General features: G+C 44.8%; 1 protein-coding gene across 2 annotated transcripts in view; it reads right to left on the bottom strand.

Annotated features, from left to right (window-relative positions):
• CFAP221 (cilia and flagella associated protein 221) overlaps positions 1 to 23931 on the bottom strand; it is a 102828-nt gene that overhangs the window by 35683 nt on the left and 43214 nt on the right. For both annotated transcript variants that reach the window (XM_036320414.1, XM_036320415.1), the window contains 6 exons: positions 13208 to 13367; positions 10860 to 10980; positions 10666 to 10777; positions 10372 to 10480; positions 5148 to 5235; positions 1097 to 1186 (listed from right to left, as the gene is read on the bottom strand). In XM_036320414.1, the coding sequence (XP_036176307.1) occupies positions 1097 to 1186; positions 5148 to 5235; positions 10372 to 10480; positions 10666 to 10777; positions 10860 to 10980; positions 13208 to 13367 (680 nt within the window). The remainder of the gene's footprint in view (positions 1 to 1096; positions 1187 to 5147; positions 5236 to 10371; positions 10481 to 10665; positions 10778 to 10859; positions 10981 to 13207; positions 13368 to 23931) is intronic.

The following is a 23931-nucleotide window of genomic DNA, read 5'->3' as shown; positions in this document are numbered from 1 at the left end:
TTTAAAAAATTTATAGTCTAGTTCAGGAAGCTCAAGCAAACACATGTGACCCTGAGGGAGAAGAATGAAGTCAGATGTGGCGGGTGCCAGCACTGCATCCAGACGCAGAGGAGCAGACGGTATGATGCCAGTGGAGGACTGCCATGCTCAGCCTTCCCCCAGCACCAGCAGTGTCTGCATATCATGGGCGCAGTGGGAGGTGCTGGGTAAGTGAATGCAAGGGACAGGGTGCCTGAGGGTGTACTGAGGCCAGCAAGAGCCTCAGGCACTGTAGATTCTTGAACAGGGAAATAATAGAAAAATATTTCAGAAACGAATGTCTCACATTGTACATGCAGTGGGCTGGAGTGGAGAGGGCAGAGGGACAGATATATGAACAGACAGTCTGCTGGATTAGTGGGGGTGAGATCTGGAGGTTGGGCTTGGGTATGACCTTGTGGAAGAGCCATTGGCGAGACTTGGTGGCCAGGTTAAATGTGGGGGAGAAGAAAAGAGGTTGAAATAATTCAGATGTGGCAAACCCAGGAAAAGAAAGCGGGGGTGATGAAGGTGGGAGATTAGGAAGAATCTTTCCATTAAAATTAAAAATCGGGGTTCAATCAGGAACTATCACCTGGCAGTGGATACTCAGGTGGAGAGGCTACTGTCCCCATTGGACATTTGAAGAAACCAAGGCATCAAGGCCCAGAGGGCTTTTCCAAGGTCCCAAATCTGTGGTAGAGCTGGGACCTGAAGTCTGGCTTTTGGCTTCCTGTCTGTACCCTTCCCACCAAGGGGAGGGCCGATGAAGAGAGGCCCAAGGCCCACCTGAGGACCTTCCGACAGCGGCAGCGACAGCGGCATGGAGAGCAGAGGGGATGGAAATGCCAAAGGAGAACAGAAGGAGAAAGTGAGGGTGGGAAGGAGAAGCCAAAGTATGTGAATTGTGATGTTTTACTGTGAGTATGTAGTAAAAACACTCTGAAAACATAAGCATATTAAAGGTTATTAAGGATCTCTTGCTAAGAGGATTTTTTTTAACATCGTTTAGCTTTTTAAAAGTGAGCATTGAAAGAGCTGCCAATAGTTAGATTCAAAATAAAGGAAAGCTACCCACTTCTTCCAGATTGTGAACAACCCGCTTCTGGTTAATTTCCGTCGTCAGTCGCTGAAATTCCTCCTCCAAGACAGGATCTCCTCTATCTAGCTGGGTTTTTAATAATCAAAAATATTAAAATTGAATACAAATGCACACAACTTTATTTCTTTTTAAAACTGCTAGAACCCCATTATACAATTGGTCAAATCCACCCAAGAAGTTCCGTTGGGAGGGGTGGTGACATAACTAGGTTAAAGGTATCATTGTAATTATACTCACTGTTTACACATAGGAAGATTTTATAGAAGCACAAAACTAATACCTTCTTTTTGTAACTAGAGGAAAGTGTCTAGAAATTGTTTCCAAGGCATTTAGAAGTCACAGGAAGGATTTTAAGGAACCATGTAACCACAGGACTACAGAGATTTCTTTGAAAAGCAATGCAATGTCCCAGTTTTAAGCTACTCAGAGCTGATTATCCAAGTACCAGGTTTTAAAGGTACTTTAAAAGGCAAACGATGCCTCCCCTTTCCTGCGTGGCGGAGGTTGGTGGGGTCTGCTCCTTCCTGGGCCTAAGGCCCGCCCTTCAGCCCCCCCCCCCCCGCCTGCTTCCCTTCCTCCCCTCCTGCTCCCCTTCCCCCACTGCTTCTCCAGTGGCCCCCGGACCCCAGCTCTCCTTCCTATACCCCAGGAGTCCTGGGTCACCCCAAGGAAGGCTGACTTGGCTGGGACCAGTGTCTGCCCATGCCCGCCAACGTGCACACTGCAACCGTTTTGCCTGTCTGTGCTGTTTATTACTTGTTCGTTAGGTAATGTCCAAAACTAGTTTGGCCCTTAGGTATACTGATCATAATCATTTTTAAAGACTGAACCAGAAGAAATCTATTCTGATTACCACAATAACACCCTATTCAGAGATAAGAGGGGTACAATATTGTCCCCGGGGGGTGGGGGTGGGGTAGGGGTGATCTGTCCAGCTCTAATTTGCACGCGTCAGGGAGTTTGAGATTGTGGACCTTAGGTTCTAAACACAGAGTTTGTGGGGAAAGACCCAGACCCTCACAACCACTAAACGTAAAATAAAACAGGCAGCCAACGAAGGGATTGGCAAACAGGTTGTTAGCTAGAAGAAAGGAGGGCGATTCCTTACATCTTGATTAAGACTCTACTTAGTATGATGAACACTTCTGAAGTTAGTGTATCGATCTCCCATGAGCTCATCATCCTTGCGGGTTTGTGCCTTCCAGCTAGAATGCTGACTCCCTCCACGTGCTCCCACCCACTCCCACTCCCTTTTTGCCACATGCCTTGGGCCTCCAGGGTTCCCCGCCACTGGGTTACCAGCCCGGATTCAGCTACCAGATGAAGTCTGGACACACTGAACGGTGTCCCCACAACACTTGCTCTCCCACTACACTGGGCTCTCAGGGTGGCCTGCTCTTCCTTCTGCTTGCCCTGCTGATTGATAGCAAGGATGCGACAGCTCCTCTCCTGCTCCCCTCAATAGCTTTTGCAAGCCTCTCTCCAGTGTCTGCCCCCCACAGTCTCTGCAGTGGCCTGCTTCCTGCGTCATCGGGAAGACAAGACCACCAGCACTCCCCAACAGCTCCCCCTCTGCACGCAAGCCCGGCTAGACTGCAGCCTTCCTTACTCGGCCTTCTCCAGTCCTTCCTCCTGTTCAAAGACAATCTTTCCGTCTGACCACGGCCTCTTCCCAAGCTTCTTCAGCCTTTTCCTCTGTAATGGCTCCATCACTCTTTGCCCCTGGCTCATCTTAACTTCTCAAGAAACTACTCACTTCTACCCATTCCCGAGAAATCCAATTTGGCGTTTCCCTCCTCAAGTCTGCTGGAGTTGCTATCACTCGAGGCACACAGGGACTTCCAAGTGGCCACATGCAATGTGCACTCTTCAGGCCTCATGATCCTGGAATCCCCTTTGCACTTGACTGATCCCTCCACGTCTGCTTTCTCTGGGTTCTCCAGGTCCCCTGGCCTCCCAACCATTTCTGCTCTATCTCCTTAGTCGTCCGCTGCTCTCCCCCTAAATCATGAAGTTCTCTAGAATTCCTGCCTTGAGCTACCATCTTTCTCAAGATACTTACTTTCCACAGGTCTCCATACTTGTTCTGGCGCCAGTCTCTACTCTATCCTGGTCACTCCCAAGCCTCTGTCTCCAGCTCAGATTTGTTCCTTCAGCTACCCCCTGGAAGCCCTCCAGTCACCCCAGATGTAACACAGCCCAAATTAAACTTTTCATCTGCCACTAAACCAGCATTTCTTCCATATTTGAGATCTCATTTAACACACATGCACCCAAGCTGGGAACCTACGAACCTTAGCCTTCATTTCCAATTTATCTATAGGTTCTAGTTCTATCACTGCACTCAGCACACTTTGTATCATCTCTTAATGGTTCTGTGCCACTTCCGCACTGACCTTCTTGAACTGACCATCACTTATTCACTAGCACAGAATCTTACAGACACTAGGCATTCACTCAATGCACTGGCCAAGTGAATAAACAGTTGAGTTTGTCTGTCAACCAAATGCTGACGATTACAGCCTTACCTCTCACATTGACCTGGCTGTGGCATGTCTGTGTCACCTTCATCTTTAAAACGGTTAGAAAATATTCCATTGTGGGGTTCACAGAAAACACTTGATATTTTGTTTTTAAAATCATGTGCAAAGGATCTGAATAACATACCAAAATAAATTTAAATGCCAATCTAATATGTGCCTTTCCTAATGCTAAGATTTACAAATGTAATGATTTAACATCCTTTAAAAATAAAAAAGAACAAATTTATTCAAATATCTGATTTGTACTTCAAATCTAGAAAGAAGATATATTTTATATGAGAAATATATTCACATATGACAAGATACATGATTTTCCCAATCCCTCCTACCCAGTACTGCCACTATGTGTAGCACTGAGTGTGGGGAACACAGACTCCCATGCTTAAATGCGTGTACCAGGGTATTATGGATGAATTGTGTCCCTCCAAATCCATATGTTCAAATCCTAACTCCTAGTCAGGAGATATGTTACTTAAGGAGGTAATCAAGTTAAAATGAGGTCATTAGGGTAGGAGGAAATTTGGACACAGAAGGAAAACCATGTGAAGACCCAGGGAAAAGACGGCCATCTACAAGCCAAGGAGAGAGACCTCAGGAGGAACCAATCCTGCCAACACTTTAATCTTGGTCTTCCAGCCTCCAGAACTGTGAGAACATAAATTTCTATTGTTTAAGCTACATAGCCTGTTGTATTTTGTTACAGCAGCACTAGTACAGCAGCACTAATACAGTAAGTGATGATTCCATAAGTCCTATCAATCAAGTCTGAGCCCCTGCAACATGGAGCCCTAGCCAAGTCCTATCACCTCTGGTCCCTGTGTACCCTGTGCTTCAGCCAGTAAGGACCTGTCCTTGCTATTCTCTGGGCCTGCCTTGCACTTAACAATGCCTATGCCACAGAGATCCCAGGGGTGTTGCATAGTCCCATAGTTCCCCTCTTTACTCTCCCTTCCCTGAACCTGCAGTGCTGACTTGGTGAGCCAGATGTGGCCTTCTCCTCTAACCAGTTTTCCCCTTTCTGCTCAACCTCTTTGAATGACTCTGACTTGGAACTTCCATTTGAATCTGGATCTGGCCTGGCTCCTAGTTATTGTTTTTGGGCCTCTCTTGCCTTCATGCTCTGCAGATCCGGGTGCAATTCACACCCAGAATTCCAGCCCAAACTTGAAGCATTCCATCACTCTCAATTGAATGCCTTTGTCCTCCTTACAATATTTCAAAATTATATCATGTCTTAAAGAAAGCTTTCCAGTTAGATGAGTTCTCTCTCCTCCCTGGCTTCTGCATCCCCCTAATACTTAGTATAGGTCTCTTGTGACACTTACAGCCAGCCTTGATTTACAGGTAACAATTAACTGGTCATCAGCCTCCTCCCCTCCCAACTTAACATTAAGGTTTCTTTCCCCTGATATGGCATCTTGCCTATACCAGGAATTCAAAATAGTTAGTGAACTACATGATATACAATTAGAAGGAATTCTGACCTTGTATTTCTCGTTTATTTTTTGCTGCTCATCAGCAAGGTCTTTTATAAATTTAAAAGCCATATGTTCTTTACCAAGGTGCACCTGCCTGGAAAGAAAAAAAACACACACAACTTCCAGAACCCATCAGAATGGAGTCTCTTAGCTATACTCTACGACGGAAAAGGGATGCTGAAATATTGGAGGAGACATCATGGGGAAGAAAAGTTGTAGACTTAAACAACATAATTAAGATGAATAATGTGCTCTAGAAGATAAAATTAAGCTTATCTTCTAGTGACACATGCTGAAATATTTATGAATACAAAAATCTGATGTTTGCCCAGCTGGCATGGCTCAGTGGTTGAGCATCGACCTATGAACCAGGAGGTCACGGTTTGATTCTGGTCAGGGCACATGCTCGGGTTGCAGCCTAGATCACCAGTGGGGGGCATGCAGAAGGCAGCCGATCAATGATTCTTTCACATCATTGATGTTTTTATCCCTCTCTCCCTCTCCCTTCCTCTCTAAAATCAGTAAGAATATATTTTTAAAAATCTGATGTTCAACATCACTAGTCATTAAGGAAATGAAAATCAAACTACAATGATGTACCACTTCACACCCACTAGTATGGCGATGATGATGATGATAATGATAATAATAATAATAAAAACAACAGGTATTGTCAAGGATGTAGAGAAATTGGAATGCTTAAAACATGTCTGACGGGAATATCAAATGGTTGGCCATGCTGGAAAACTTGGCAGCTTCGCAAAATGTTAAACATAGAATTACCACATGACCAAGCAATTCCACTCCTTGCTCTCTGCCCATGAGAACTGAAGATATGTTCATACAAAAACTTGTATATAAATGTTCATAGCAGCATTATTCACCATCACCAAAAATTGGAAACCACCCAAATATCTACTGATGAATGGATAAACAAAATGCAGTCTGTCCATATTATGCAATATTATTCAGCCATAAAAAGGAATGAAGTCCCGATAGATGCTATGACATAGATGAACCTTGAAAACATGTCAAATGAAAGAAGCCAGCTGCAAAAGGCCACGTATTGTATGATACCATTTGTATGAAATGTCCAGAATAGACAAATCTATAGTGGTTGCCAGGGCCTAGGGGAGAAGGGAATGAGAATGACTGCTCAATGGGTATAAAGTTTCTTTCTGGGGTGATGCAAATGTTCTGGAGCTAATTAATGGTGATAGTCACACAGTATTGTGAATATACCTGCACACTTTAAAATTATTAAAATGGTGAATTTTATGTTTTATGCATTTTATCACAGTTTAAAGATATCTGGTATGTAATATATTTATCATGAAACGTGGTACATGTTAAAAATAAGTAGTAGCTCTGGTTTTACAAATGCAATGGGTCTAGCTGGCGTGGCTCAGTGATTGAACCAGGAGGTCACAGCTCAATTCCCAGTCAGGGCAAATGCCCGGGTTGCGGGAATGCTAAAGGCAGCTGATCAATGATTCTCTCTCATCATTGATGTTTCTCTCTCTCTCTCTCTCTTCTTCTCTGAAATCAATAAAAATGTATTTTTAAAAAAAGAAAAAAGAATGAAAGGGTGTTTCTGGAGAACTGTTTTAGATTAAAGGAGACTAAAGAAAAATGAAAACTAAATATAAATTGTATGGGCTTTGATTGGACCCTGGATTCCTCCTCTGCAAAAACAAAAACCGAGGTATAAAGGACATTAATGGGACAACTGGGTAATGTTGTATATGGGCTGATTATTACAATATTATTGTAACAATGTTAAATTTCCCAGAAGTGATTATGGTAATGTTGGAGAATGTCTTTGTTTTCAGGAACTACATGCTGAAGTCTTTAGGAGTGAAGCTTCATGATGCCTGCAATTTACTTTCAAATGGTTCAGAAAAAGGGTGTGTGTGTGTGTGTGTGTGTGTATGTGTGTGTATGTGTGTGTGTGTAGAAAGTAAGGGGAAGTATAGGTGGCATAATGTTAACAACTGGGGAACCTCCATCAACTGTATACGGGTGTTATGGGCAGGTTTAACATGTTTCAACAAAACAAGTTGGGAGAAACTAAATTTAGGATGTGATTTCAAACATAGAAGGAAGGACATGGCCATTGCATCATACTGATTATTTTTTATTTTTTTATTATTATTTGAAAAGAATATATAGAGTGATAAAATATAGTGATTATTTTCCCCTCCCAATACTTTATAAATAATATTTTTCAAGTTTTCTACCATGACAATGTGTTCATTTTTATAATAGGGAATTAATATTTTTTAAAACGCTCTTTGAAAATGGTGCATAGGTAAATTTGGTATGCAAATCCTCCCACAACACCATCAAAATAAAAATTTACTTATAGAACAACCATCATTCAGAACTGCCTGAATTCTAGCTAAACAGAAGTCCTACAACTAAGGATACAAAGAAGAAGTCACATTGAAACTGGTAGAATGGGCAGGTCCCACACCTACATGTGGCAATACAAATTGGGAGGGATATCTAGGCTGCAGAGGTCCCCCCTGAGGAGTGAGGGGTCCCAGACCCACACCAGGCCTGCCAGCCCAGGATTCCAGTGGCAGGAAAAGAAGTCCCCATAACTTCTGGCTGTAAAAACCAATGGGGATTATGGCTGAGTGAGATGAAGGGCAGAGGGAGTCCCAGGTGTTCCTCTTAAAGGACTCATCCACAGACTTCCTTAGACTCACTCTCTCTGAGCTCCAGCACTGGGAGAACTGCTGGAAGGGCACCAGGGACATATGGGGAGGAACTGAATTGTTTGGCATCAGGGCAAGAGCTGGAGGGTCAGCTTTCTCCAGATAGAAGTGTTGGCAGAAGCCATTGTTCCTTTTCTGAGTCCCTCCCCACCAGCCTTGGACCACATCAAAGCTCCACCCAACCATCTCCAACAAAGGATACACTCAGCAAGCACCAGAGCCCTGCTGAAAAGTCCTGTTCTGTGGGGTCAACCCTTGAACAGTTGACCCTCCACAGTGTTTGCAGACAGTGTGTACAGCTAGTCAGCTTGTGGTAGATCCCTCCCATTGAGGTGCCAACAGCAATCAAGGCTCAACTACAACAGGAGGGTGTACACAGCCCACATGGGGACCAACCCGGAATGCCAAGCTTGGATGACTGGAAAGGCTGTGTAACTGGGCCTTACAGGACACCTATGACACAAGGCCGATGTATGAAGCCCGAGAGATCTACATAACATAGAAACAAACACAGGGAGGCAGCCACAATGAGGAGATAAAGAAAAATGTCCCAAGTGAAAGAACAGAATAAAGTTCCAGAAAAAGAGCTAACCAAAATGGAGACTAGTAACCTACTAGATGCAGAGTTCAAAACACTGATTATAAGGAAGCTTAATGAACTCAGGGGAAGAATAAATCAACTACTGAGAACTTCAACAAAGAGGTAGGAAACAAAAACAGAGCTAGAAAACATAAAAAGAACTAGTCAGAAATGAAGAATGCACTAATTGAAATGAAGAATACATTACAGGGAATCAACAGTAGAGTAGATGAAGCAGAAGATCAAATCAGAGATTTGGAAGACAAGGAAATAGAAAACACCCAATCAGAATAGAAAAAAAGAAAAAAGTTTCCAAAAAAGTGAGGGTAGTATTAGGAGCCTCTGTGACAACTTCAAGCGAACCAACATTTGCATCATGGGGGTGCCAGAGGAGAAGAGAGACAGGAGGAAATGTGAAAAAATAATGATGGAAAACTTTCCTAACCTGTTGAAGGCAATAGACATACATACAATAGGAAATACAGAGAGTCCCAAACAAGATGAGCCCAAAGAGACCTGCACCAAGACACATCATAATTAAAATGCCAAAGATTAAAGATAAGGTGAGAATCTTAAAAGCAGCAAGATAAAGAGTTACCTACAAAGGAGCTCCCATAAGACTGTCAGTTGATTCCTCAACAGAAACTTTGCAGATCAGAATAGACTGGCAATAAATATTCAAAGTGATGAAAAGCAAAGACCTACAAGCAAGATTACTCTACCCAGAAAAGCTATCACTTAGAATCAAAAGACACATAAAGAGCTTCCCAGACAAGAAAAATTTAAAGGAGTTCATCACCACTTAACCAGTATTACCAGAAATGTTAAAGAGATTTATTTAAGAAGAAGGGGAAAAACATTAAAAACATGAATAATAAAATGGCAATAAATACATATCTAACAATAATTAAATCTAAAAAAAAAAATAAAGAAACAAGCAGAACAGAAACAGACTTGTAAAGAACATTTTATCAGTTGCCAGAGGGGTGGGAGGTTGGGTGAAAAAGGTGAAGGGATTAAGAAGAACAAATTGGTAGTTACAGAAAAGTCATGGGGATGTAAAGTACAAGGTAGGGAATACAGTCAATGATATTGTAATAACTATGTCTGGTGACAGATGGGTACTAGATTCATTGAGATGATCACTTAGTAAGTTATATAATGTCTCATCACTGGGTTGAACACCTGAAACTAATATAATATTGTATGTCAACTGTAATAAAAAATTATTAAAACTGCTCTTCAGTTACTTGGCATACTTCCTATTTAGCTGAGGTCACACCCTGAATACAGACATATGCTGACGTAGAAGGTATTTCCATGAGAACAAAGAGCACTCCCCGTCCCATGCAAGCAGGGTGGCTGGGTGAGGAGCGCTTAGGCAGGGGAATGGACAAGATGGCTTCTAAAAGACCTTTACTGGAGTCTTTATTTTTAGCTTAATTTAAGAGTTTCTGAAGTGTTTTTTTTAGCTGAATCTGAACACATGGAAATGCCTGGTGTGACCTGGTAAGAAATTGTGAAAAGGGCTCCATCTTGATTGCAGGAGCACAGGCAGCAGTCTCACATCTGAGTTTTAAAACCTCCACCAGCAGCCTCCCCCAGCCTGTACTGCTGGGCTCCCAGCAGACCCATGGGGCTCCTGGTGTGGTGAGACTGGGGGTGGCCGGGGCAGCAGCGGGCAGCAAGGAGTGTCCCTCTTCTTCATGTGCACGCTGGTTCTGCCACTGGCTGGCCACACGTAGGAAAGGGCATAGCTTGGTCACACTGATTTATTCCCAAAAGTAACTTTGCTCTGAAATAGAGGGTCCAGTGGAGGGAAAGAATCAAAATTTTCAAGAGTTATGACATTTCAGTCTCATATAAAAAAAACCATTACTCAAAACAAAGCATTGTCACTTGATACAAATAATTGCTCAATATTTACCATCTAAGGTGATTTTCAATCTCTTCGCAAGTGTCCTGTCTGACTTTCTGTTCAAAAAGTGCTTCCTTCATCTGTCTTGTTTTTGAAATCTCATTGCCTTGGTCCAAAACTGAGGACAGGAGCAGACAATGATTATACCGGTAATCAAATCAGAATCATTTGCTGAGAGGAAAACACATTTCTAAATATAAAACTCAGCGACCTAATTGGGTTTTGTTGTTATTGCTCATGAATAGTAAATGCCACAGGCAATAATTCATTCCTATTCTGCCCAGGTGCTGCCCAGCTGGTTACCTTCTCTTAATTCTTTAATTTTCAATTTTCCTGGTTCTTGGTTTAAAACAGTTGCCACAGCAAATGGATTTGATAAATCTACTGGAAATCTCAAGTTCTGATATTCAATTTCCTGGGACCAAATCAGGAAGAAAAAGTCATTATTTTGCTTCTCTCTCACTCCTCCCATTATGGTTAACATGATGCCCACTTACCTTAACCTTTGGAGGTTTTAACTTTGCTGGCAGTGGGTGAAAATTTATCTGTGTCATTGTCTTCTCTGCAGGAATGTCTACTTTCTTAGAAAGAATATTTAATCTTTCAAATTCTTCTAATCTATAGTTTAAAACATATTAAATTAGTATATAATCAAACAACTCAAGATTCCCATTTCTATCTTCCTTCTAATAATACCATGACTTATGGTCCATTAGTTAGTAATTGAAGGTCAATTTGGTGTGCTAAAACATTGGTCTACTAAAATAAATTCAATGTCAGTATACCAAAGGATAACCATTTACATCAAAATAGTTTACCAATGGTTGTTGTTACTTACATTCACAAAGAACAAAACAAGTGGAAACATGATATGCTAAAAATTGCTCTCATGGTCTAGCATAATTTATTTTTAGGCTATTGGGTTTCATTAGCTAAATTTACTACATTAAAAAAATCTTACATTGATTTATCTTCACAGCAAAAGAATGATTATGACCATTGTTTGTAATAAGATCTTTCAAAAGGTGATTCAAATGTTTGAGATCTTTTCTGCAACTGCAAACTGGCTTTGGACATATGTAGATATAGTGCTGCTAACATGACCACGGAAACTATTCGAGTTATATTTAAAGAGATGTAGTAGGACTATGTTACATTCCTAAGTGCTACCTATGGAGCATTTCTTTAAGCAAGAATACCTGAACACCTGTTTTACAGGATTACAGATTTCCTGGGTACTACAGATAGAAGTTAAGACTATGCTAACATTCATTCATTCTGACTGTCAATGTGCATTTGCTGAGCACCTATTGAACAGGCCCAGTGCACAGCATGGGCGCCCAGGTAAGGGCATCCCGCAAGGCCCATGGCATGGGAGCACCTGTCGCTGGTGACACACACACTGACGAACATGCTGTGATGTGCAGAGATGAGGCGCTTGGTTAGGGAGCGAGCTGTGGCTCAGCCTCCACATCTCTATAGAGCCTTGGCATCACTTCTGCTGTAAATATAGGGGAACAACAATAACAAATGAGGGTGCTAAAAAACAGATTTCTCCTCAAGAAATCTAATTGCTAGTGTTGACAAAAAAAATAAATGAAGGGATCTAAGATAGTGACAGAGAGTTACATTTGGCCATGCCAAATTTAGGACACGAGTAAGTCCATCACACACCCAATAGTGAAACAAAAAGCAACCTATGAAACTTTCAGAGAACATGGATGCAGGATAATTTTCTCCTTCATGGTGAAATTTATATGTTATGTGCCATGTGGGGAGAGATGAAGGTATTGAAACATAGTCCTTGAAAACGTTGAGTGTGCAAAATAAGATATTAAACTAGTTGGGAAACCAAAAATGACAGTTTAGAAATAGTGTATATCAGCATTTCCATACAATGCTCTTGTGTAGTTAAGAACCTGTCTGTGAAAAGATATGTAAGTAAAAATCCTACTCAAGTGATGTTTTTAGGAAGAAAATCATAATATAAATACATAATAAATCATGAAGTTACACTTTTAATATGCCTTATGATGTAAATAGGTAATGTATATCTGTGTGTGACAAGAAGAGGAATATCAAGCTATTTCTTTATCATTTTTGAAATATTTATAAGGATTTTCCAAAATTAGTATTTATACTGTGGCAATTTTTCCTTTTAACTTTGATAAAATCATGCATACTAGGATAAAACATAATGTTAACTAGATACATTGGGATATAAAAATACGAGCTCACGTTCAAATGAAAGTAGAACTTCAGAAAACATTTGTAGTGATCTACAACCTAACCCCATTTCACATCTTTCCTCTGATTTGAATGTTGATGGTGTTTTAACACAACCTCCCGTGTGGCACGTTTCCCTTTCTGCCTTATGGAGAAGTCACTGTGAGACGGGACTTATTTCGGCTCCTCTGTTGCGGGTGTGATCAGGGTTTCCCATGGGAGTAGCAGTGGGTACTGCCCAGAGAGACACTCAATAGGTTATAATAGTATATTGAAACTTTGAAGAGTTATGTTGTTCTGGCCTTATGGGTTAATTTCTTGAGTGAACAGTAACATATACATCTGGTCAAAAATTCAACCAGCACACCAGTAATCATCAGTGAGAGAATATTCCCCCCCCTCCCCCAAGCTCCTTTATCTCAGTCAGTGCTTCCCCTCTTGGCAGAAGCAACAGCTGCTACAGCATATAGACATTCTATGCATTACCATTATACTTTAAAGTGCATTTGAAGTAAGTTTTCGATGGCATTCTGTTAGAAGGAAGGAAAACAGAATGGAAGGGAGACTGGATTTTTAAAAGGGCTTAAGGATAAACACAAACAGTCCACGGCTGCCATACTTTAAAGCCATGTTGGGATAGCAAGTTCCGGTGAAGACACACTCGTAGGGCCGAGAGTTGAACTGGGAAATCCTCAACTGCATTCTTACTTGTGCCATCCCGTACTGAAAGGGCATAAACTTGACAGCCACATTCACCTTCCCATTAGCTGGGATTATCCCTGAGGGAAGAAATGAGAAAAAAACTGATACTTTCTCTTCTGCAAAGTCCGAAGTCCCTGTGCACACACATTCTTCCCAGGATAAGCACAAGTTTTCTATCCTCTTTACATAGTCTTTTCAATAAAAACACGTGAATTGCCTTTTGGTGTTTACATCGATTTTATTTACTAACTAGAGGCCCGGTGCATGGATTCGTGCACGGGCGGGGTCCCTTAGCCTGGCCTGCCCCCTCACGATCCGGGACCCCAGGGGGGGTGTTGGACTGCCAGTTCCGGCCCGGTCCCCACAGGCCAGGAGAGATGTAGCAGTGCCAAAGCCGCAGGCGGCCAGGGAGGAGCCTGAGCCAGGGCTGATGCCGTGCTGCTCCCGCTCATCCTGGCCCTGCTGCGCCTGCCATTGCAGCTCGGTCGCACCGCAGCTTCGCTTGCCAGCCGTGAGCCCAGCTTCTGGCTGAGCGGCGCTCCCCCTGAGGGAGCACACTGACCACCAGGGGGCAGCTCCTGCGTTGAGCGTCTGCTTCCTGGTAGTCAGTGAGCCTCATAGCGACTGGTCATTCTGGTTATTCGGTTATAATGGTCACGTAGGCTTTCATATATATAGATTACTACATAATAATTATTGGATTGTGTCAGTTACATAAATACATGCATATCAATCAGTATCAGTAAATCACAGATGAACTCCCAGAACTGCTGTCTTTGAACTAATTACCAGATGTCAATGTGAATGCTGTGAGCAACAAAGAAAAGCTCGGAACACACATGAACGTTTTTGTCCATATAATGAAACTCCCTATATTGTTGTGTAATTGGATTCTTCACTTTAAAACTTTCACGATGGACAGCTGTTCTCTTCCAAGTCAAATATCCCACCATCTCTTATTCCTCCCTGTGTCCCTGTGGCCATCAGGGATGGAACACAGCAAGTGCTTAATACACATAGAAAAATGAAAGGGAGAGCGGGGAGTGGGTGGAGGGGAGGATCAGCGTGCTCCGTGTGAGACGGGCCAACGATCTGCCTCCACTGAGGGCTCTCCGGTTTGCTTTCCAAATGATCCCCATGCCCCTGTGCCTTGGTCTCTCCTGTCCCTGCAGGGCCTTGCACATTCTCTCATAAATTCCTGGTGCCCCTCCCTCCCGTTTCACTCTCCTCTGAACCTTGCACCCCCCTGCCCCCCCCGCCCTCCCCCCCCCCCCTTGCCGTGCTCTCTATGCTTAACCACATGGACACCCCATGCTGCCAGCTAAGCATTCCTGGAGCACTCACTGTATGCCAGGCGCTGTTTTAGGCACTCAAGAAATAGCAACAAACAAAACAAAGTTTACCCCTTTACCATCTACCTCCCCCTGGATATGAGTGTAAATTTTACAAAAGCAGGCGCCTCCTCATAACTGTGTTCCGACCCCAATGAATACTTGCTGAATGAGTAAATGAATCCAAACTTCAACGCCAATTACACGAAACTCCTCCTGACTCTGTCCAGGAGAGGGAAACCCCTCTCAGCTCTGTCAGCCCTACAGGACTCCAGTACTGCCTGAACAGTTGCCTTTCAGAGCTTACAAGCTCCTAACTAGGTTGCAAGCCCCCAAGGCAGACAACAGGCCCAAAGCTCTTTTATCTTCATGGATCCCAAGCCCAGTGCTTCAGAAATAGGTATTTGTTAATTTCCTGAGGGCAGAAATGAAAATCTTTAAGTAACAGCCACTAGTGATTCAAGAGACCACGGAGGGAAGAGGTAATCAGAAGCGCTCGCTCTGTCCGTCAGCCTATCAGCCGAGAAAGGCCATGATGCCCAGCAGTTCAGTGCCTCGGCCACCCACTTGACCAGAAAACACACCTGTTTGATCTGCAATTCACTGGGGGCTTTAGACTAAGAACATTCTAGTGCTTCTGCTCCAGCTCGTTAACTTAAAAAATAAGGACAAGCTCCGGAGCAAGGATTACTGTTTGCCTTGACCTGGCTGATTGATGTTTAAGTGCTCCCAGCCCAGCTCGAATACATAACGCACACTGGGCTGTCGCCTAGGCAACCGGAGTACACACGGCCTTTTCCATTAACAGGGACACCAGGTAACACAGCTCTGTTAACAGAACTGGGTCGTAGCCCACTGACAAATGTTAACAGCTACAAAGGTGTGACAAGCACTCTAGCTTATTGCTTGGCAAAAATTAATGGTGGGAGAAATGAGAGAATGTTGCATGTTTTAAAAGTGAGAAGAGCACCCCAAAATTTACTACTTCATTTAAAACCTCCCCAAACCATGATTCTGTGGCTTCCATTCAATTCAGATCATTACCCTTAACACAACCAGGGATAATGGTAAGTCCAGGGCAGGGAGGGTGATGAGGCAGAGACAAAGGCTAAGGAAACCCCAGTTTATCAATAAAAGAGTATTATGAAGAAAATGTAACAACACTTAGAAATTATAAATGAAGTCACCAGAAAATACCACTATATATTTGCCTTGATTACAATTACGTAAAACAGGCATAAATATGGGCAGTTACTAAAAGAAAAGGGAAACTAAAAAGTACATTATTTGTTAGGGCATAGGCCCAGGATGGGGATTATTTTTTAAAAAATTATTTTCTTACGTGTCTATATAGTGTTATTACAATGTCGTTATAATTTTTAAGTAACATTTTTCTTCAAAGAGCTCAGGAAGTATAGACCATTCTCCCACATGCTTGGAGTGTCAGCAGGTATTAGCCTTAATCTTCCAAATTTAGGCTTTCGCTAGCTATGATTTTGGGGCAAACTTCTTAATCTCGCCAAGCCCCAGCTGGGAATTTAATAGCTAATACTTTAGAAACTGTCCATGAACAAGCTGTTGACAAACTCTACCAGTTGTTTGACTCACTGGGTTACAGAAGGGAGGGCTGCAAGGTGTTCCTTCCACCTGACTCACACGCCACCCTGGGACAATCGCAGGCCATCACTGCTGCCCAGAGCGTGTGGACAAGGAAAGGCCAGAGCCCATACAGACCCGGACTCACACCCTTGTTCGGCCTTCTATGAACCGTGTGACTTGGTGTGGTTACTTTACCTGAGCCTCATTTTTCTCATCTGTAAAATGGGGTGAGGAGAAAAGAATGCACAGGGTCTGTGATAATGCCTGGCACACGGTGTGTGTCCTGTCAATGTGCTCTTCCCGTTGTCTGAGCCAAATGAGCAAGTTGTAACTTCTTGTGTAAGAAATGATCATGGAAATGTCAAGAAGAGCCCAGCCGGTGTGGCTCAGTGGTTGAGCGTCGACCTATGAACCAGGAGGTTACGGTTCGATTCCCAGTCAGGGCACATGCCCAGGTTGTAGGCTCCATCCCCAGTGTGGGGCGTGCACGAGGCAGCGATCAATGATTCTCTCTCATCACTGACATTTCTATTTCTCTCTCTCCCTCTCCCTTCCTCTCTGAAATTAATAAAAATACACTTTAAAAAAATGTCAAGAATAGGAAATGTTTCTTGGAAAAACGTATCCTCATTTTAATCTTTCGTCCCTTCTCCCTCCAGCCAGCACTGGTGACTGGAACCAGGGATACGTAGTATTGAAATCTTCCCTTCCTCCCCGTCCACCAAACATCCAGAACACAGCCCTGGGAGCAGGCTGAGAGACGGGGCTCTGCCGCTCGGGTGGGCAGCCGAGGAGCAGCCTGAGGAGAAGGTGCTGGGAAAACTCAGCCCACCAGCAGGTCACTGACGCCGGGCCCACAACCACTGCGGGGAGCAGTGCGTGCAGCACACGTGTCCTGCCTGCCACTGTGCCGGGCAGCGTGCCCAGCGCCACCTGGGAGGGCTGGGTGACCGCACAGGAGTGCTTATTGCTGAACTAAGGAGCTGCTGGCAGCGTAGTGAAGAGCCCCCGAATCGCCCACTGCGCAAACCAAACCAGGAGCCCCCTGCTGACCCTGCCAGCTCGCCCGCCCTTCAGCCCGTCCACTCCACCACCACCCCGCCCATCTCCATGGCAGCACCCACCCAGGCCCACCTCAGCCGCCTTCCCCAGGGACTGTCTGCTGCTCCAACACACTCTCCCCCAAGTGAGGTCATGCCACCACCTGCTTAGCAGCCGCCAATGGACTCACACCCAGCTGAGAACCAAACCCTAACTCCTACCCGGCTGAGTCCCCATCACCCTCTCCAGTTTGGTCTCATGGCCTCCTGCCCTTGCTCACACCTTCCAGACACGCTGGGCTTCCCTCTTTCCCTCCAACATGGCCATGCCAGCCTCTCCTGGCCTTGCTGCCTTTGTGCTGACGGCTCCCTCTGCCTGAAATCCTCCTCCCCGGCTCTGCCCCGGCCTGACCTCACTCCGTCAGGTCGAAGCTGACACTCCTCAGAGACACCTTCCTGACCGCCTGGGTGAGAGCCGTGAGCTGGTCCCATCACCAGGTCTTATTTTTCTTCCCATCATTTCTCCTCTGGGCAATTCCATTCTTGGGGTACTGGTCTCTCTTCCCCACTAGAATGCCAGCCCCAGCAGAGCGGGGTGTCTGTCTTGTTCCCTTGGCACCTCAGCTCCTGTCACAGTGCCTGATGCTGGGCAGGTGCTGAGGACGGGGCTCTGAGCGAAGGCTCGGAGAGGAAGTGGGAGGATGCGAACCCTGCAGAAACAACCCCAGCAGCACTTCTGGTGAACAAGGAAGAAAAGAAGCTACTTAAACTTGACTACCATCTCGTCACACTCACCAAAACAACAAGGAAAAAAGTGCCAAATGAAAGGGAAGAGAGATCTATTAAACAAGGGAATGCCCACAACCGCAAAGCACAGCCGAGCAGCACGCCTGCCAGCTACTGTCACTAAGGCACATGGCACCTGAGAGCTGGGGGGGCAGCAGATTTCCCCTCAAGTGAGAGTCACAGCCCTGAAAACACATCCAACTCCCCTTTGCTTAATGTGACAAAATGTGGGAGTGTGGCTGGGCCCTGGAGAAGTGGGTGGGGATCATGACAAAGACCCAACCCCAGCAGCTCAGACAGCAGGGAGGGGAGCGGATGCAGTCACCAGCTACCGCTACCGGGCAACTTCTAGCATCTGAGACCCCAGGCCCGTTCCAGAAGGCGGCTGGAGGAGACGCGGAGGTGCGCAGAGAGTGAGCGACCACAGAATTGCCGTTGCTCACGGGACAGATGCTGTCGTAGACTCTCCTACCACTCACCCGGCCCAGGTGGGCACCGGGCAGTTGTGGGAGACATTCTCCCAGGGAGCTCGGAGTATGGTGCCAGATGCCCTGGGTGCCAATCCCAGCTCCGCCCCTGGGCAACTTCCCTAACACTCTCTGCCACCAATTCCTCATCTGGAAGGTGGGCATTCTCACGGAATCAACTCCCAAGAGTTGTTGGGGGTATTGAGTGCGTTTACGTTCAGAGTGGAGTCTGCCACGTGTGTAGACATTCGCTATTGTTTCTGTTATTATTACTGTTATTATTACCATCATCCCTTCTCCCACCTCCTTCTTCTGCCTTTTCTACCAGTCAAGTTGCCCTTCAAGATGACAGGCAGCAGAGAGACCTCAAACATGCTGGCACTCCAGGAGTGCAGCGCCCAGGGACCTCGGTTAGCAAGCCACTAGACGAGAAAACCCAAATGCCAGAAAAAGAACTGAAACACAGACATGGAGAAAACAGGGAGCAAAGAATGGAGGTGAAACCCTAGTTCCATTCATTTGTTCATTTAATCCTCATGAGAGGGTATGTTTTTTATTGCCTTTTAGAGAGAGAGAGAGAGAGGGAGAGAGAGGTTTATTGTTTGCCTCCCATATGTGCCCCAAACAGGGATCCAACCTAGGTATGTGCTCTGACCTGGAATGAACCCGCAACCTTTTGGTGTAAGGGATGATGCTCTAACCCACTGAGCCCACTGGCCAGGGCTCCTAGTTCCATTGAAATAGAAACGAAGTAACTGAGGCACTTACGGCCATTAGTCAGAATACAAATGCTACAGAACTGGATGGCATAGCCAACCAGAATTGGGAGCTGTAAGGAGGGGAGGGGAGAGTGTACGGGTGCGAACTCCCCCTCGTCCACAGCCAAGACGTTGGCTGAAGTTGAAGCCCACAATTGAAATAGAAAGTGGCTCTGACCTCTTCATGTTTTATAATCTTTCTTACTTGTAGTTATACATTTTAGGAATGAATATCACTTATACCAAGGAAGTTCATCAATTCCTTCGGTTTCATCTGTTTTTCTTCAATCAATATCAAATGACAAATCAGTATTTTTATGTACAACTAGAGGCCTGATGCACGAAATTCGTGCAAGAGTAGGCCTCCTCCCCCTGCCCCCCTCGCCCCATGCTGGCACCAGCTTCCCTCTGGCACCCGGGACCTGGGCTTCCCTCGCAGCCCCGGCTTCATCCTGAAGGATGTCTGGTCTAATTAGCACATTACGCTTTTATTATTGTGGATAGGTCCTGCTTTTTTACTATTGTTACCTGTCTCTGTATCACTGTCTGTGCGCAGTTCCCCTCCATTTCTGCTCATTGCACAGAAGCATGGACCGTGTAACAGTCCCCAACAGATGCCAACGATGGCTTTTTCTGGGGTGGTGATATTCTGGGTAATATTTTTCAAATTGGATTTTGTACTTCTTTGCAGTTTTGGGATTTTTTATAACAAACACATTTCCTTTTTATAAGGCCACATTTAAAGAAACATATTTATATGTGTTGAGCCCAATATTCCCACACTTACTTACACCCCGAGCCTCTTTTTCCCTCTGTTGGTGCCATTACCCTCACCAGTCAGCTCTGTGGGGCCCACGGAAGGGCCTGCTCCCCAGTAGAGACAGGCTGCCGTTCTGGGCAGGACCTAGGCTGGGCCAAAAACTGCCTCACCTCTCCCCGAACCCAGTGGCACTGGCATTTCAGAATGGAGGGTACAGAGTTTGGTCAGGGCACAGGCATCGTTCCCTGGGTGAAGTTCACTGACCGCCACTATAGTCAACTGTGTGGACCCAGCCCAAACCGACATGTCATCTTGAACAGGTGATACCAAGGGCCCTTGAAGGCAAGAAGAATACGTAAGCTTGGTTGAGAGCTACTATTAATTTCTCTAACTTTCCCCCTCTCACCACTCCTGTTCAACATAGTACTGGAAGTGTTAGCCATTGCAATTCGGCAAGAAGAAGAAATAAAAGGCATCCAAATTGGAAAAGAGGAAGTAAAACTGTCCTTATTTGCAGACGACATGATATTATACATACAAAACCCTAGAGACTCCATCAAAAAGCTACTAGACTTAATACATGAATTTGGCCATGTAGCAGGATACAAAATTAACCCCAAGAAATCTGAGGCATTTCTATACACCAATAGTGAACTTTCAGAAAGAGAGATTATAAAAACAATCCCGTTTACCATCGCACCAAAAAAATTAAGCTACCTAGGAATAAACTTAACTAAAGAGGTAAAAGACCTCTACTCAGAAAACTACAGGACGTTGAAAAAAGATATAGAGGAAGACATAAACAGATGGAAGATCATACCGTGTTCATGGATTGGTAGAATCAACATCATTAAAATGTCCATACTACCCAAAGCAATCTATAAATTCAACGCACTTCCCATTAAAATACCAACGGCATACTTCAGAGATCTAGAACGAACTCTCCAAAAATTCATCTGGAATAAAAAAAGACCCCGAATAGCTGCAGCAATCCTGAAAAAGACCAAAGTAGGTGGGATCTCAATACCAGATATCAAGTTGTATTACAAAGCCACTGTTCTCAAAACTGCCTGGTACTGGCACAAGAACAGGCATATAGATCAATGGAATAGAATAGAGAGCCCAGAAATCAGCCCGAACCAATATGCTCAATTAATATTTGACAAAGGAGGCAAGAACATACAATGGAGCCAAGATAGTCTCTTCAATAAATGGTGTTGGGAAAATTGGACGGATATATGCAAGAAAATGAAACTAGACCACCAACTTACACCATACACAAAAATAAACTCAAAATGGATAAAGGACTTAAATGTACGACAGGAAACGATAAAAATTCTAGAAGAATCCAAAGGCAACAAAATCTCAGACATATGCCGAAGCAATTTCTTCACTGATACAGCTCCTAGGGCACTTGAAACTAAAGAGAAAATGAACAAATGGGACTACATCAAAATAAAAAGCTTCTGCACAGCAAAAGAAACCACCAACAAAACAACGAGAAAACCCACTGTGTGGGAAAACATATTTGCCAATGTCATATCTGATAAGGGCCTAATCTCCAAAATTTATAGGGAACTCATACAACTTAACAAAAGGAAGATAAACAATCCAATCAAAAAATGGGCAAAGGACCTAAATAGACACCTTTCAAAAGAGGACATTCAGAAAGCCAAGAGACATATGAAAACATGCTCAAAGTCACTAATCATCCGAGAGATGCAAATCAAAACAACAATGAGGTACCATCTCACACCTGTCAGACTGGCTATCATCAACAAATCAACAAACAAGTGCTGGAGAGGATGTGGAGAAAAAGGAACACTTGTGCACTGCTGGTGGGAATGCAGACTGGTGCAGCCACTATGGAAGACAGTATGGAGTTTCCTCAGAAAACTACAAATGGAACTCCCATTTGACCCTGTGATCCCACTTCTAGGAATATATCCCAAGAAACCAGAAACACCAATCAGAAAGGATATATGCACCCCTATGTTCATAGCAGCACAATTCACCATAGCTAAGATCTGGAAACAGCCTAAGTGCCCATCAGTAGATGAATGGATCAGAAAACTGTGGTACATCTACACGATGGAATACTATGCTGCTCTAAAAAGGAAGGAACTCTTACCATTTGCAATGTCATGGATGGAACTGGAGAGCATTATGCTAAGTGAAATAAGCCAGTCAATGAAGGAAAAATACCACATGATCTCACTCATTCATGGATAATAGAGACCATTATAAACTTTTGAACAATAATAGATACAGAGGCAGAGCTGCCTCAAACAGATGGTCAAACTGCAGCGGGAAGGCCGGGGAGGGTTGCGGGGCAGGAGGTAGGGGGGTAAGAGATCAACTAAAGGACTTGTATGCATGCATATAAGCATAACCAATGGACATAAGACACTGGGGGATAGGGGAGGCTAGGGGTCTAGGGCGGGGGTATAAAATGGACACATATGTAATACCCTTTGTAATACTTTAAGCAATAAATTAAAAAAAATAAAAAATAAAATAAAATAAAATAAAGCACTTCTTAAAAAAAAAAAATTTCTCTAACTTTTCTTTCACAAAATACAAGTTTCCTAAGCTCTAGTCTGTGCTACATTCTATTTGCCCCCCTCTCCTACTTCACGGCCTCCTGGTGCCATTCCTCTTCCGGCTTAGGGTGTCCCCAAAGGCTTAAGTCTGCAGTCCGGCCAGCTGGCCTCCCAGCACCTCAGTGTCCTCAGCTATGGAAGGTGCTGACAATGGGCCCTCCTCACAGGGCGGGGGGTGAAACGAGGCAGTGCCCGGCATGTGGCTAACATTAGTCGGCGGGAGCGAGTGCTAACATCGCGCCAGCGGCTGCGTGCAGGCACTGCCGCCCCCAGGCCCAGGGCGTACTGCGCGCCTAGCGAAATGCAGCCTCGCCACCAAAGGGACAGGGCTGCTCCGGAGTCTGTGCCTAAAGAGCCACCACTTGCTTATCTGGCTTCCCCGCTTTCTTCAGCACGCCACCATTGACCAGTTCAATAAGGGACACAGGGAACGCGTCTGCATTTATATATTAACTGTCCCCAGCGGTTCTCCCTCACCATTAGGTTTGGTGCTGGAGAAAGTCATGAAAAAGCCTGATCTCCTGATTCCACTTCTCCTGAGCATTCTTTTCCATCCTCGCGTGTGGCCTGGCTAGTCTTCCGCTTGCTGAAATGGAAGATTGTCAGAAGCGCTTTGCTGGTGTATCTCACTCAGCTGTGCCACTTGCCAAAGATACCACTGCGTCTCCATCCCTCTGTGTAGCCCTGCAGTAGGCAATTATTTCCTGGGATGACGCTATTCTCGATTGTCCTGACCACCAGTAAGAAACACTTTACGGAGCCTCCTGTTGTCTGGAGATCCCAAGGTCTTGCCCTCCTCTTGGCAATCCTTGTCCGTTCGCCCATCACAGGCGTGTGGTGAGGCAGGGAGGAGCAGCGGGGTGACCTTTCCTATTCCCATTCCTGTCGGGAAGGAGTGGCTTTGCCCGTGGACGCCCTACGGCTTCCGGACCCCGCAGGTGAGGCTTGTTACGCGATAAGATAGGTTAGTCAAGGGGTTTTTGGAGAAAAAAAGAGGCAAAAAGGGTGTGACACTTCCTTTTGAAAGCTAAGTGCTGGGAGGTGGGCAGCGCATGGCAGCTATTGTAGGAGCATGAATGGGTTCGACAGAGAGGCTGTGGCTGGACTAGGGGCTGAGTCCAAAAGGGCCGCCCAAGTCAGGAGGCCCCTGGGGGCCTGGCCTCTTCAGCAAGGTGCAGTGCTTACGGTGTCCTCCTTGTGTTGATCCCGGGGGAGGGGTTTGCTCTTCGCTGGATGTGCTGCCTGCTGGGTTGGTGGCCCCCGGCTGTGGGTAAGGCCTATAACCAAAAAGGAGCCT

This window comes from Myotis myotis, unplaced genomic scaffold (assembly GCF_014108235.1).
Source record: "Myotis myotis isolate mMyoMyo1 unplaced genomic scaffold, mMyoMyo1.p scaffold_m19_p_8, whole genome shotgun sequence".
Taxonomy (NCBI): domain Eukaryota; kingdom Metazoa; phylum Chordata; class Mammalia; order Chiroptera; family Vespertilionidae; genus Myotis; species Myotis myotis.
This window is presented reverse-complemented; position numbering and strand designations above follow the sequence as displayed.